Here is a 14,460-nt window from a genome sequence, read left to right on the forward strand (position 1 = left end):
TGTTTGCAAGGCTAAATCTTACCCAATTTGATCAGGTGTCATCTTAGTTTGTTGCTTTCCTTACCATGCATTAAGAAATGCGAGATGCAAGGTTCATACTCAACTTCAAAATGAACTAGTGAAGCCCGGTTGTTGAACAAGTTGAACCAATTTATATGAAATCCTTTATGAATAAATTTATTTGTATGTTTGGATTATTCTGTTCAATATATACATGTCATACGTCTAAATATATAGATAACATAAAGTAACTTTGGATCGTAGATGTAGATGCATCCATTGTCCAAAAACAACATTTTAAAATGTCTAAAAAATCCGAAATAGATATTTGGGTGCATTCTATATTTGCATACAAAGTTTTGCAAGAAAATTATATTCTTCTTGTTGTGTATGTAATATAGATAATTTTCGGTGCTCCAAATAGCTTTTTACGAGACTTTTATTTTTTGTTTTTTACAGATGCCATAAAAAACTTTTTCCCGTAAAATTTTGTGCATAAACATAGAATGTTCGAATGTACACCCAGGAATTACTTCTTATTTTCCGTGATGTGCACATCTAGACCTATATGAGCTAAAATTCGGTAGATAAAGTTTTATTAACTGAAAATTGTATACCCTATTGGATTACAAAATCTATACATGGTCCACAAGTCATTGAGACGCTGTGGATAAGCTGTTGGTCGGCTGGGCCCGTCGTTGGAGTATGGGTCGGCGGCTCGGGATAGCAAATCAACAAGAAACAAAAAGGGGAAGACGAGAGAAGCAGATTAAAACTGAAGAGGGAAAAAGGTTGCAGGGATTCATTAGGGTGGAAGCCAGTGTTAGATTAGTTTGGAGTACTTTAATCGCAGGCAGCAGCCGGAGGTAGGAGGCAGACTGGCAGAGACAGAGAGGAGGGGGGAGGAAGGCAGCAGTATAAAACCATGGCCGCGTCGTTGGCAGCGATCCTGCGACTCGGCCGACGCTTTTCCCCCCTCTGACTTCTCCTCCTTCCCCAATTCTCCTCCTCGGCGCCAGCCATTGACGGGGCTCGGCTCGGGAGGATCCGAGGATTCAGGCGCGTCGTCGAGTCTTGCAGCACCGCCGGCCGGCTGCCTTCGCGTCGTCAAGGTACGTACGTTCACCACGCAGCGCCACGCCGGTCGATCTTCTTCCTGTTATTGTTGGTTTCTGCTCTGTTCGTCGCTAGGCGTTCCAAGGTTTTGTCCGTATTGCCAATTTGCCAAGCGACCTGCCATCCGCCATTAGAGTTGCTCCGCTGGCCAGGTCATTGGCTCGTGGTGAGCGAGCGGTGGAGGTAGGATCCGGAGGCCAGATCTGCAGCGAGCAAACCGCCGCTGTTCATTACTTCCAAATCTTCCACTTTTGTTCTGTTTCTCTTGGTCTCTTGCCTGCGGCGGTTAGGCAGGTGCTCCGACGGCCGCGAGACCATTTCATCGTCTCATCTTGGATCCAGCCTGTAACCATTACCAGTACCATGTAAAATACAGAAGTAGTTGTGCTGAGGAAGAAAGAACCAAACCTGGAAGATCACAAAAAGAAAAAGGCCATCTCTTTTTGCGCTCTGTACTGCTGGCCTGGCCGGGCTGGTGGCTGGAGATCTATTTTATCATTATCGAGTTGGTTTTTGGGTGGAAACTACACGACACCATTACACCCATAGGTTCTTAGATAGATGGACGGATTAGGCTCTGCTGACACCTGATCTATCTTCTCCATCCGCCTGCATTCGCCGTCTTCCTCCCCACCTACTACATAGGACCATCGCCTGCTTCCTTAAATCTGAGTACTGTCCCGTCTTCCAAACGAGGTCTCTGACTGCAACCGGTGTTCAAGTATCAGCTTGTCCTTCTGTCCCAGTGCCTTCAAGTCAGTGCCGCCGTTTTACTTTTATGTTTATACATGTGTATACTACCTTCTTGCTCCTGAATTGCTTGTGCAAACTTGCGCGGCCTCTGCCGATGCTCAGATGGACTCTGTCCTGGGACACATGCCATCAGTAGCCGTGTAGGCAGGGTAGAGAGGGGGTCTTGTGTCTTGTTCTCAAGTCTGAAATATAGCCTCCGCCTCTCTGTGACCGCAAATTCTGGATCAGATCGTCTCATTCTTGTTCTCTTGTTGCTTGCTGCGTTTTCACAGGGTTGAGTTAGGAGCACTGCGACCATGAAGGCCCTCATTCTCGTCGGAGGCTTCGGCACTCGCCTGCGGCCGCTGACGCTCAGCGTGCCCAAGCCACTCGTCGATTTCGCCAACAAACCCATGATCTTGCATCAGGTCAGCACAAATGCTCAAAATTAATTTCATCCCAATATGCTTCATTTATTTCAGGATAAATAGTAATACTAGTACAAAGAATAGGTAATTTTAGGGGAATTAATGTGTAAAATATGTAAATTAAATGCAGTATCACCTGATTGTTTGTCTGAGCTGTCATAATCTGCTGTGTGGGCTGTTTATGGAAGCCCATTCAATTGTCCATGATTTGCTAGGTAGATCCATGTGAATAGATTCTTCACTGCAATAGTCCCCCACCTGTATGTATCACCATCACTGTCGCAAATAATTGTGACAATAGAAACAAAAGGGATGGATTTAAAATGGAGTAACAAATAATTGACCATTTCCCTGCCTGAGTAAATTTGACTCTATAACTGTTCAGCGAATCTTGGTAGTAATACCTTTCTTTTGTAATGCTTTCGTCACCAGATTGAGGCTCTGAAAGATGTGGGAGTTACAGAAGTTATCCTGGCCATCAATTACCAACCTGAGGTAACTGATATGTTTTGGCATGCTTTCAAACAGCTGTTCTTTCTTCTTCAGAATCCCACTAGATCTCACTGCTGCCTCCTGTTTTGCTTTGGTGAAATCGCAGGTCATGCTCAACTTTCTCAAGGACTTCGAGAGCAAGCTTGGCATCAAGATCACCTGCTCCCAGGAGACAGAGCCAATGGGCACCGCTGGACCTCTGGCCCTGGCCCGGGACAAGCTCGACGATGGGTCCGGTGAGCCTTTCTTTGTCCTCAACAGCGACGTGATCAGTGAGTACCCGTTCGCAGAGCTCATCGAGTTCCACAAGTCCCATGGGGGTGAGGCCACCATCATGGTCACTAAGGTATGCATGATTAACAAGTAGTAACACTGAACATTAATCTTGAAGGTGCCCATACATATGATGAGTAGTATACTGAGAAATGTGGCTGATTAAATGACTGATAGGTGGACGAGCCCTCCAAGTACGGTGTGGTGGTCACGGAGGAGGGAACCGGTAAGGTGGAGCGGTTCGTGGAGAAGCCCAAGGTGTTTGTTGGCAACAAGATCAACGCCGGCATCTACCTACTGAGCCCGTCTGTCCTGAACCGCATCGAGCTGAAGCCGACCTCCATCGAGAAGGAGGTGTTCCCACACATCGCGGCCGACAAGGCGCTGTACGCCATGGTGCTGCCTGGGTTCTGGATGGACATCGGGCAGCCGAGGGACTACATCACAGGGCTAAGGCTGTACCTGGACTCCCTGAGGAAGAAGGCGCCAGCGAAGCTCGCCTCCGGCACGCACATCCTGGGCAACGTGCTGGTCCACGAGACGGCCACGATCGGCGAGGGCTGCCTGATCGGGCCAGACGTGGCCATCGGCCCCGGCTGCGTGGTGGAGTCTGGGGTGAGGCTGTCCAGGTGCACGGTGATGAGGGGCGCCCGTGTGAAGAAGCACGCCTGCATCTCCGGCAGCATAGTTGGGTGGCACTCCACCGTCGGCAAGTGGGCACGCGTGGAGAACATGACCATCCTCGGCGAGGACGTGCACGTCTGCGACGAGGTCTACAGCAACGGAGGCGTCGTTCTCCCGCACAAGGAGATCAAGACCAGCATACTCAAGCCCGAGATCGTCATGTGATGTGACGAGCAAGCTGCTGGACCCATACTACATGGTGATCATGCCAAAGTTCATGGAAACAGGGGTCATGTATTTCTTCATATGTTTGTTGTTTTATTTATCTTTGAAAGTGTAACCAGTTGTCCAGTTGTCTGTCGGGCTATATATCTAGGTGTATCACAAGCCTTTTTTTGTTTCTTTTTTGAAGGCAAAATGTGTCTTAGTTAAGCTTAAGTCTGGGCTTGTAGATAGGTGTCAGATGAATGGGAATAAAGTATCAGTTTTGCAATGTCTGTTTCCATTTTCTGTGTGATGCGTTCTTATATGAAAGTGAGTTGCTAGGCTGTCCTTTCATGCGGACCCTGAACTTTGCCACGTTTTCATTTTGGTGATGTTGTGGCGGCATTGTGGCAGTGATGCAGAAGCTTCTGATCCTGAGTTTATTTATGTTGGCAAATGGCAATGAAGCAGCAGCTTGTGATGGTGCGGTGTAAGTTACTGTTCTGCACACCGATCGTTAGCTGTATGATAGCAACTGACAGAAGAATACGAGACTGTTTCGTCAAGCACAAACCTTAACCAGAAAAGCTGAACTTCAAGCAGTATCGCGTGTACTTCAGTTAATTTCTGGATGGTGGTAACTGGTAAGGCTCCACTGGCATGTGAATATTTATCTGTCAACCTCCTAAGATCCCCTATTTGCACATTAAACAAAGCGTTCTAGACCTAACAAAAATTATAATTATTCAATTCTGCAACCGCATGCACTTGGCATTAGAAAGGGTAAGATGGATTTAGAAGTTGACGTGCTGACACTGGTGGATTCCGTCCCCAACTCCAAGGACAAAATAATGTGTACGAAAGCCGAACGTGCGATCAACGAGCCGCCCCCGGTTCTTGTCTACTCCGTACTTGTTTTCAAGGGCACACAGACAACTTGACAAGCCATTGCCTGTTTCAAGCGATAAGGACATCGCACCTAACCGAGACTGATTGAGTTGAGCGGTTCAATGAAATAGGGGAGGGCCCTTAGAGCATCCCGGCAATTTCATTGTAGTAGCTCATGCTTAAACATCGTCATCATTGAGGTGGTGTCAAAGAGATTGTTACTCCAGACAAAAGCAGCCTCTTGTACTTGAATGCTAGTAGTAGACACTAGACGAGTCGTTTGTTAGTTGTAACTGATAACTCATCTCACGTGGTCTACATTCTCACACAAAGATGCATGTTACTCGGGGCGTATTTGCATCTGGAAGCATATGCTATTGGTTTTTGAATGACTTTTAAACGTTAAAATGTTAAAAAAATTGACGCGCACATCTCAACATTATACGTGTTCATAAAGTCATTTCGTAGAAAACTGACATCTTTTGTGTCGTGTGCAAAAAACACAAATTTTGGTGCTTAAAAAAGTTTTCATGGGACATTTTTTTTTAACTTTATGACACAGGACACAAAAATGTCAATTTTCCGTGAAACTAGACGTGTGTATATACAATATCGACATATACGCGTCAAATTTTTATTTACATTTTTTGACATTTCAAAAAAAAATTTCGGGTACCAGGAGCATAAGCTACCAGGTTCAGATGTGGTTTTCCGGTTACTCTCCTTCCTTTTCCTAATATATAAGGCATGTCATAATTTGCTTAGACATGGATTTGTCCCACACTTGTTCTTTTAGCACGTTGTTTATGTGGTATAAATTATTGCTGCTTCCGTGTGTTGCATTGAGCCATTGTAAACTGAATCGTGGAGAAAAACATCGCCATAAGCAAATAAAAGCGAGTGGAAATATGAAATTACAGGGGTACTTTTACGCAACACCAAAATAAAACTCCATCGATGATGCACCAATTTATACCGTAAAATTTACACAAATAATCACATATGAGTATATCATTTATTCAGCATATCTCGTCGGAAGTTTCAACATTATTCACCTCACATGTTAAATATGAGCCATTACTATCTTTTGTAGCAAATATATTTCGAAACATGTAGAATAAATTTAAGTTTGAGGGAGAAGCTTAAGATAAACATGACACTTTGCAACAAAATCTAGACAATAGCATGATTGTTATGGCACTTGTGTTAGTAAAAAAAATGGAAGACAGAAATACATGCAGTCTTACCAATATTTTCATAACATAGTGAAGGTAAATCAAAATGAACAAGCAATTGATTTAACCTGAGAAGATACAATCAGTGGCTATAACATGCTCGGTTGCACAAAGTTGGGCAAGAATGTTCATATGAACAACCTCTGTGTCGACTGACGAGCTAGCTTTTTAATTGTCAACACAATAGTAAACAGATTTTGTAGGACAAAACGAACTATGGAAGAAAAATAAGCACAAATCATTGAAAACAACCACGAGTTGTGAAGCACATCATTTTTAGTTGCTCTTTGCGACTGTAAGCCGCAAGAAGAAGAAATAGCATCATCAACCCATAAGCATCTTAGAGAGAGAGAGATAGACGGTGGATCCATCGACTCACAAAGCAAAGAGGACCTCAACATTGTCCACGACCAACAACACCTATATTTTGACATTGGGATTTGTGTTTCTTAGAGTCATGGTTATTGCTGATATTGGTGATTTCCACCAATTGTGTTATCTATGTAAACTTCTCAAGGTGTCTAAGTAAAATTCTCAGGGTGTGACGAGGGAATTGCTCGACAATGCCCACCATGAGGGACTTAGGGGGTGTTTGTTGTGGCTTTTTTTGGCTTTTGGCTTTGGCAAAAGCCACCAAAAGCACCTAAATAGGTGCTTTTTTTGGCTTTTGGATTTTGGAAGCCAAAAGAATAGGATCTTTGTTTTTGGCTTCCAAAATCCAAAAGCCAAAAAAAGCACTTATTTAGGTGCTTTTGGTGGCTTTTGCCAAAGCCAAAAGCTAGAAAAAGCCACAACAAACACCCCCTTAGGGTTGACGGAATCCCGCAGATCAACACTAGACATCGGATACCAAACGAACAGGGAGCGAGATTTACTCAGGTTCGGGGTCTTCGATGTGGTAAAACCCTTACTCCTGCTTGTCTGATCTTGATTTATCGATGAAAATAGGTTACAATGGGGTAGTCGATAGACTGCTATGGTGAACTCGCCGAGAGGCAAGGTTTCTAGGGTTGGTGTTTGCTAAATTGTGTTGGTTGCGTAAGTGTGTTCTTCGGCAGGCCCTCTCCTGGCCTTTATATAGGAGGCCAGATCCCGAGAGTCATGTCCAAACTCGGCTAGGTTACATCAAGATCTAATCCATCCTTTCCTTTATCGGCGTCTTCTTTCCTTGTTCGCCAAGAATCCGTCTTCTTGTAAGTCGTCTCTATTGTAACCAAGGTATGGGCCCACCTTGGATCATGACAATCCTCATGGGCCCCTTGTTGGACCAAAGGAGGTAAACCAATGTCGGATACCCGAAGGGTAATGCCCACATCAGGGTGTGTGTGCAAAATATCATTTGCGGTTTCTTGAAGTTCAGCTTTTCTGGTTAAGGTTTGTGCTTGACGAAACAGTCTCGTATCCTTCTGTCAGTTGCTATCATACAGCTAACGATCGGTGTGCACAAACAGTAACTTACACCGCACCATCACAAGCTGCTGCTTCATTGCCATTTCCCAACATAAATAAACTCAGGATCAGAAGCTTTGCATCACTGCCACAATGCCGCCGCAACATCACCAAAATGAAAACGTGGCAAAGTTCAGGGTCCGCATAAAAGGACAGCCTAGCAACTCACTTTCATATAAGAAAGCATCACACAGAAAATGGAAACAGACATTGCAAAACTGATACTTTATTCCCATTCATTTGACACCTATCTACAAGGAGAATATATGACATTGCAAATGATACGTCTCCGACGTATCGATAATTTCTTATGTTCCATGCCACATTATTGATGGTATCTACATGTTTTATGCATACTTTATGTCATATTTATGCATTTTCCAGCACTAACCTATTAACGAGATGCCGAAGAGCCAGTTGCTGTTTTCTGCTGTTTTTTGTTTCAGAAATCCTAGTAAGGAAATATTCTCGGAATTGGACGAAATCAACGCCCAGGGGCCTATTTTCACACGAAGCTTCCAGAAGACCGAAGGAGAGACGAAGTGGGGCCACGGGGCGCCGCCACACTAGGGCGGCGCGCCCCAGGGGGGCCCACGCGGCCCTAGCGTGTGGGGCCCCTGTGACCCCTCCTGACCTATCTCCTCCGCCTACTTAAAGCCTTCGTCGCGAAACCCCCAGTACCGAGAGCCACGATACGGAAAACCTTCCAGAGACGCCGCCGCCGCCAATCCCATCTCGGGGGATTCAGGAGATCGCCTCCGGCACCGTGCCGGAGAGGGGAATCATCTCCCGGAGGACTCTTCACCGCCATGGTCGCCTCCGGAGTGATGAGTGAGTAGTTCACCCCTGGACTATGGGTCCATAGCAGTAGCTAGATGGTCGTCTTCTCCTAATTGTGCTTCATTGTCGGGTCTTGTGAGCTGCCTAACATGATCAAGATCATCTATCTGTAATCCTATATGTTGTGTTTGTTGGGATCCGATGGATAGAGAATACTATGTTATGTTGATTATCAATCTATTACCTATGTGTTGTTTATGATCTTGCATGCTCTCCGTTATTAGTAGAGGCTCTGGCCAAGTTTTTACTCTTAACTCCAAGAGGGAGTATTTATGCTCGATAGTGGGTTCATGCCTCCATTAAATGCAGGACGATGTGAGAAAGTTCTAAGGTTGTGGATGTGCTGTTGCCACTAGGGATAAAACATCGATGCTATGTCCGAGGATGTAGTTGTTGATTACATTACGCACCATACTTAATGCAATCGTCTGTTGTTTGCAACTTAATACTGGAAGGGGTTCGGATGATAACTTGAAGGTGGACTTTTTAGGCATAGATGCATGCTGGATAGCGGTCTATGTACTTTGTCGTAATGCCCAATTAAATCTCACTATACTCATCATATCATGTATGTGCATGGTCATGCCCTCTCTATTTGTCAATTGCCCAACTGTAATTTGTTCACCCAACATGCTTATTCTTATGGGAGAGACACCACTAGTGAACTGTGGACCCTGGTCCATTCTTTTAATCGAATACAATCTACTGCAATACTTGTTCTACTATTTTCTGCAAACAATCATCATCCACACTATACATCTAATCCTTTGTTACAGCAAGCCGGTGAGATTGACAACCTCACCGTTTCGTTGGGGCAAAGTACTTTGGTTGTGTTGTGCAGGTTCCACGTTGGCGCTGGAATCCTTGGTGTTGTGCCGTACTACATCTCGCCACCATCAACCTTCAACGTGCTTCTTGGCTCCTACTGGTTCGATAAACCTTGGTTTCTTACTGAAGGAAAACTTGCCATTGTACGCATCACACCTTCCTCTTGCGGTTCCCAACGGACGCGTGTTGTACGCGTATCAAGCAGATTTTCTGGCGCCGTTGCCAGGGAGATCAAGACACGCTGCAAGGGGAGTCTCCACTTCCAATCTCTTTACTTTGTTTTTGTCTTGCTTTATTTTATTTACTACTTTGTTTGTTGCATTATATCAAAATACAAAAAATTAGTTGCTAGCTTTACTTTATTTACTGTCTTGTTTGCATACTCTGTATCAAAAACATACAAAAATTAGTTACTTGCATTTACTTTATCTAGTTTGCTTTATTTACTGTTGCTAAAATGGGTACTCCTGAAAATACTAAGTTGTGTGACTTCACAACCACAAATAATAATGATTTCTTATGCACACCTATTGCTCCACCTGCTACTACAGCGGAATTCTTTGAAATTAAACCTGCTTTACTAAATCTTGTTATGCGAGAGCAATTTTCTGGTGTTAGTTCTGATGATGCTGCTGCCCATCTCAATAATTTTTTTGAATTATGTGAAATGCAAAAGTATAAAGATGTAGATGGTGACATTATAAAATTACAATTGTTTCCTTTCTCATTAAGAGGAAGAGCTAAAGATTGGTTGCTATCTCTGCCTAAGAATAGTAATGATTCATGGACTAAATGCAAGGATGCTTTTATTGGTAGATATTATCCTCATGCTAAAATTATATCTTTGAGAAGTAGCATAATGAATTTTAAACAATTGGATAATGAGCATGTTGCACAAGCTTGGGAAAGAATGAAATCTTTGGTTAAAAATTGCCCAACCCATGGACTGACTACTTGGATGATCATCCAAACCTTTTATGCAGGACTGAATTTTTCTTCACGGAACCTATTGGATTCAGCTGCTGGAGGTACCTTTATGTCCATCACTCTTGGCGAAGCAACAAAGCTTCTTGATAATATGATGATTAATTACTCTGAATGGCACACGGAAAGGGCTCCACAAGGTAAGAAGGTAAATTCTGTCGAAGAAACCTCTTCCTTGAGTGATAAGATTGATGCTATTATGTCTATGCTTGTGAATGATAGGACAAATGTTGATCCTAATAATGTTCCGTTAGCTTCATTGGTTGCTCAAGAAGAACATGTTGATGTAAACTACATTAAAAATAATAATTTCAACAACAATGCTTATCGGAACAATTCTAGTAACAACTATAGGCCATATCCTTATAATAATGGCAACGGTTATGGTAATTCTTATGGAAATTCTTACAATAATAATAGGAATACACCCCCTGTACTTGAAGCCATGCTTAAAGAGTTTATTAGTACACAAACTGCTTTTAACAAATCTGTTAAAGAAAAGCTTGGGAAAATTGATATACTTGCTTCTAAAGTCGATAGTCTTGCTGCTGATGTTGATCTTTTGAAATCGAAAGTTATGCCTAATGAAAATCATAATAATAAAATTGCTACTACAGCAAACGCCATCCAAGTTAGAATTAATGAGAATATAAGATTGATGGCCGAATTGCGTGCTAGGTGGGAGAAAGAAGAAAACGCTAAAGAAGATAATATAGCTAAAGTTTGGACTATTACCACCACTAGTAACGCTAATGTTTCACATGTTTCTGCACCTCCTACTAATAATGGTAAAAGAATTGGTGTTGGCAATGTTTCCACTTCTAATGCAAAGCGCGAAAAACTGCCTGAAACTGCTAAAACTGCTGAAACTGCCTGTGATAAAACTGCTGAAATTTTTTCCAACATTGGGGATGATGATCCCACTGCTTTAGATCATAATGGTTTGGATTTTGATGATTGCCACATCTCTGAAGTTATAAAGTTCTTACAAAAACTTGCTAAGAGTCCTAATGCTAGTGCTATAAACTTGGCTTTCACGAAACGCATCACAAATGCTCTCATAAAAGCTAGAGAAGAGAAACTAGAACGCGAAACCTCTATTCCTAGGAAGCTAGAGGATGGTTGGGAGCCCATCATTAAGATGAAGGTCAATGACTTTGATTGTAATGCTTTATGTGATCTTGGTGCAAGTATTTCCGTTATGCCTAGAAAGATCTATAATATGCTTGACTTGCCACCATTGAGAAATTGTTATTTGGATGTTAATCTTGCTGATAACTCTACAAAGAAACCTTTGGGGAGAGTTGATAATGTTCGCATTACCGTTAACAATAACCTTGTCCCCATTGATTTTGTTGTCTTGGATATTGAATGCAATGCATCTTGTCCCATTATATTGGGAAGACCTTTTCTTCGAACTGTTGGTGCTATCATTGATATGAAGGAAGGTAATATTAAATATCAATTTCCTCTCAAGAAAGGTATGGAACACTTCCCTAGAAAGAGAATGAAGTTACCTTTTGATTCTATTATTAGAACAAATTATGATGTTGATACTTCGTCTCTTGATAATACTTGATATACACTTTCTGCGCCTAGCTGAAAGGCGTTAAAGAAAAGCGCTTATGGGAGACAACCCATGATTTTACTACTGCACTTTTATTTTATATTTGAGTCTTGGAAGTTGTTACTACTGTAGCAACCTCTCCTTATCTTAGTTTTGTGCATTGTTGTGCCAAGTAAAGTCGTTGATAGTAAGGTTCATACTAGATTTGGATTACTGCGCAGAAACAGATTTCTTTGCTGTAACGAATCTGGGCCTAATTCTCTATAGGTAACTTAGAAAATTATGCCAATTTACGTGAGTGATCCTCAGATATGTACGCAACTTTCATTAAATTTGAGCATTTTCATTTGAGCAAGTCTGGTGCCTCTTAGAAATTCGTATTTACGGACTGTTCTGTTTTGACAGATTCTGCCTTTTATTTCGCATTGCCTGTTTTGCTATGCTTGATGGATTTTTCGATTCCATTGACTTTCAGTAGCTTTGTGCAATGTCCAGAAGTGTTAAGAATGATTGTGTCACCTCTGAACATGTAAATTTTGATTGTGCACTAACCCTCTAATGAGTTGTTTTGAGTTTGGTGTGGAGGAAGTTTTCAAGGATCAAGAGAGGGAGATGATACAATATGATCAAGGAGAGTGAAAGCTCTAAGCTTGGGGATGCCCCGGTGGTTCACCCCTGCATATTTCAAGAAGACTCAAGCGTCTAAGCTTGGGGATGCCCAAGGCATCCCCTTCTTCATCGACAACATTATCAGGTTCCTCTAGTGAAACTATATTTTTATTCCATCACATCTTATGTACTTTGCTTGGAGTGTCGGTTTGTTTTTGTTTTTGTTTTGTTTGAATAAAATGGATCCTAGCATTCTTTGTGTGGGAGAGAGACACGCTCCGCTGTTGCATATGGACAAATATGTCCTTAGGCTTTACTCATAGTATTCATGGCGAAGGTTGAATCTTCTTCGTTAAATTGTTATATGGTTGAAAACGGGAAATGATACATGTAGTAATTGGTAAAATATCTTGGATAATTTGATACTTGGCAATTGTTGTGCTCATGTTTAAGCTCTTGCATCATATACTTTGTACCTAGTAATGAAGAAATACATAGAGTTTGCTAAAATTTGGTTTGCATAATTGGTCTCTCTAAGGTCTAGATAATTTCTAGTATTGGGTTGAACAACAAGGAAGACGGTGTAGAGTCTTATAATGTTTACAATATGTCTTTTATGTTAGTTTTGCTGCACCGGTTCATCCTTGTGTTTGTTTCAAATAACCTTGCTAGCCTAAGCCTTGTATCGAGAGGGAATACTTCTCATGCATCCAAAATCCTTGAGCCAACCACTATGCCATTTGTGTCCACCATACCTACCTACTACATGGTATTTCTCCGCCATTCCAAAGTAAATTGCTTGAGTGCTACCTTTAAAATTTCTATCCTTTACCTTTGCAATATATAGCTCATGGGACAAACAGCCTAAAAACTATTGTGGTATTGAATATGTACTTATGCACTTTATCTCTTATTAAGTTGCTTGTTGTGCGATAACCATGTTCCTGGGGACGCCATCAACTACTCTTTGTTGAATATCATGTGAGTTGCTATGCATGTCCGTCTTGTCTGAAGTAAGGGAGATTTACCACTAGAATGGTTAGAGCATGCATAATGTTAGAGAAGAACATTGGGCCGCTAACTAAAGCCATGATCCATGGTGGAAGTTTTAGTTTTGGACAAATATCCTCAATCTCATATGAGAAAATTAATAATTGTTGAATGCTTATGCATAAAAGAGGAGTCCATTATCTGTTGTCTATGTTGTCCCGGTATGGATGTCTAAGTTGAGAATAATCAATAGCGAGAAATCCAATGCGAGCTTTCTCCTTAGACCTTTGTACAGGCGGCATAGAGGTACCCCTTTGTGACACTTGGTTAAAACATATTTATTGCGATGATAATCCAGGTAATCCGAGCTAATTAGGACAAGGTGCGGGCACTATCAGTATACTATGCATGAGGCTTGCAACTTGTAGGATATAATTTACATGATGCATATGCTTTATTACTACCGTTGACAAAATTATTTCTTGTTTTCAAAATCAAAGCTCTAGCACAAATATAGCAATCAATGCTTCCCTCTGCGAAGGGCCTTTCTTTTACTTTTATGTTGAGTCAGTTCACCTATTTCTCTCCACCTCAAGAAGCAAACACTTGTGTGAACTGTGCATTGATTCCTACATACTTGCATATTGCACTTGTTATATTACTTTGCATTGACAACTATCCATGAGATATACATGTTACAAGTTGAAAGCAACCGCTGAAACTTAATCTTCCTTTGTGTTGCTTCAATACCTTTACTTTGAATTATTGCTTTATGAGTTAACTCTTATGCAAGACTTATTGATGCTTGTCTTGAAAGTACTATTCATGAAAAGTCTTTGCTATATGATTCATTTGTTTACTCATTTCATTTACCATTGTTTTGATCGCTGCATTCATTACATATGCTTACAATAGTATGATCAAGGTTATGATGGCATGTCACTCCAGAAATTATCTTTGTTATCGTTTACCTGCTCGGGACGAGCAGGAACTAAGCTTGGGGATGCTGATACGTCTCCGACGTATCGATAATTTCTTATGTTCCATGCCACATTATTGATGATATCTACATGTTTTATGCATACTTTATGTCATATTTATGCATTTTCCGGCACTAACCTATTAACGAGATGCCGCAGAGCCAGTTGCTGTTTTCTGCTGTTTTTGGTTTCAGAAATCCTAGTAAGGAAATATTCTCGGA

The 14,460-nt window shown here is 41.8% G+C and overlaps 1 protein-coding gene across 3 annotated transcripts; it reads left to right on the forward strand.

Moving 5' to 3' along the window:
* The first annotated feature begins 802 nt into the window (after positions 1-802).
* On the forward strand, positions 803-4,158 carry LOC127296053 (probable mannose-1-phosphate guanylyltransferase 1). 3 transcript variants are annotated; one of them, XM_051326080.2, is made up of 5 exons: positions 803-1,116; positions 2,142-2,276; positions 2,709-2,771; positions 2,875-3,114; positions 3,219-4,158. In XM_051326080.2, exons 2-5 carry the CDS (start codon positions 2,166-2,168, stop codon positions 3,888-3,890), a joined length of 1,086 nt encoding a protein of 361 aa, XP_051182040.1. In that variant the 5' UTR covers positions 803-1,116; positions 2,142-2,165; the 3' UTR covers positions 3,891-4,158. The 3 variants fall into 3 exon arrangements, with proteins under 3 accessions (XP_051182040.1, XP_051182039.1, XP_051182041.1); XM_051326079.2 differs by having other exon boundaries at positions 804-1,112; XM_051326081.2 differs by lacking the exon at positions 803-1,116 and adding an exon at positions 1,719-1,871.
* The last annotated feature ends 10,302 nt before the right edge of the window (positions 4,159-14,460 follow it).

The sequence above is a fragment of the Lolium perenne genome, chromosome 4 (assembly GCF_019359855.2).
Source record: "Lolium perenne isolate Kyuss_39 chromosome 4, Kyuss_2.0, whole genome shotgun sequence".
NCBI classification, from domain to species: Eukaryota; Viridiplantae; Streptophyta; class Magnoliopsida; order Poales; family Poaceae; genus Lolium; species Lolium perenne.

Excerpts from the sequence above, each read along its gene's own strand:
- LOC127296053 (XM_051326080.2), top strand. The coding sequence starts at position 2,166 with ATGAAGGCCCTCATTCTCGTCGGAGGCTTCGGCACTCGCCTGCGGCCG. Across the intron at positions 2,277-2,708 it reads AACCCATGATCTTGCATCAG|ATTGAGGCTCTGAAAGATGT; the intron begins GTCAGCACAAAT and ends TTTCGTCACCAG. Across the intron at positions 2,772-2,874 it reads CCATCAATTACCAACCTGAG|GTCATGCTCAACTTTCTCAA; the intron begins GTAACTGATATG and ends GTGAAATCGCAG.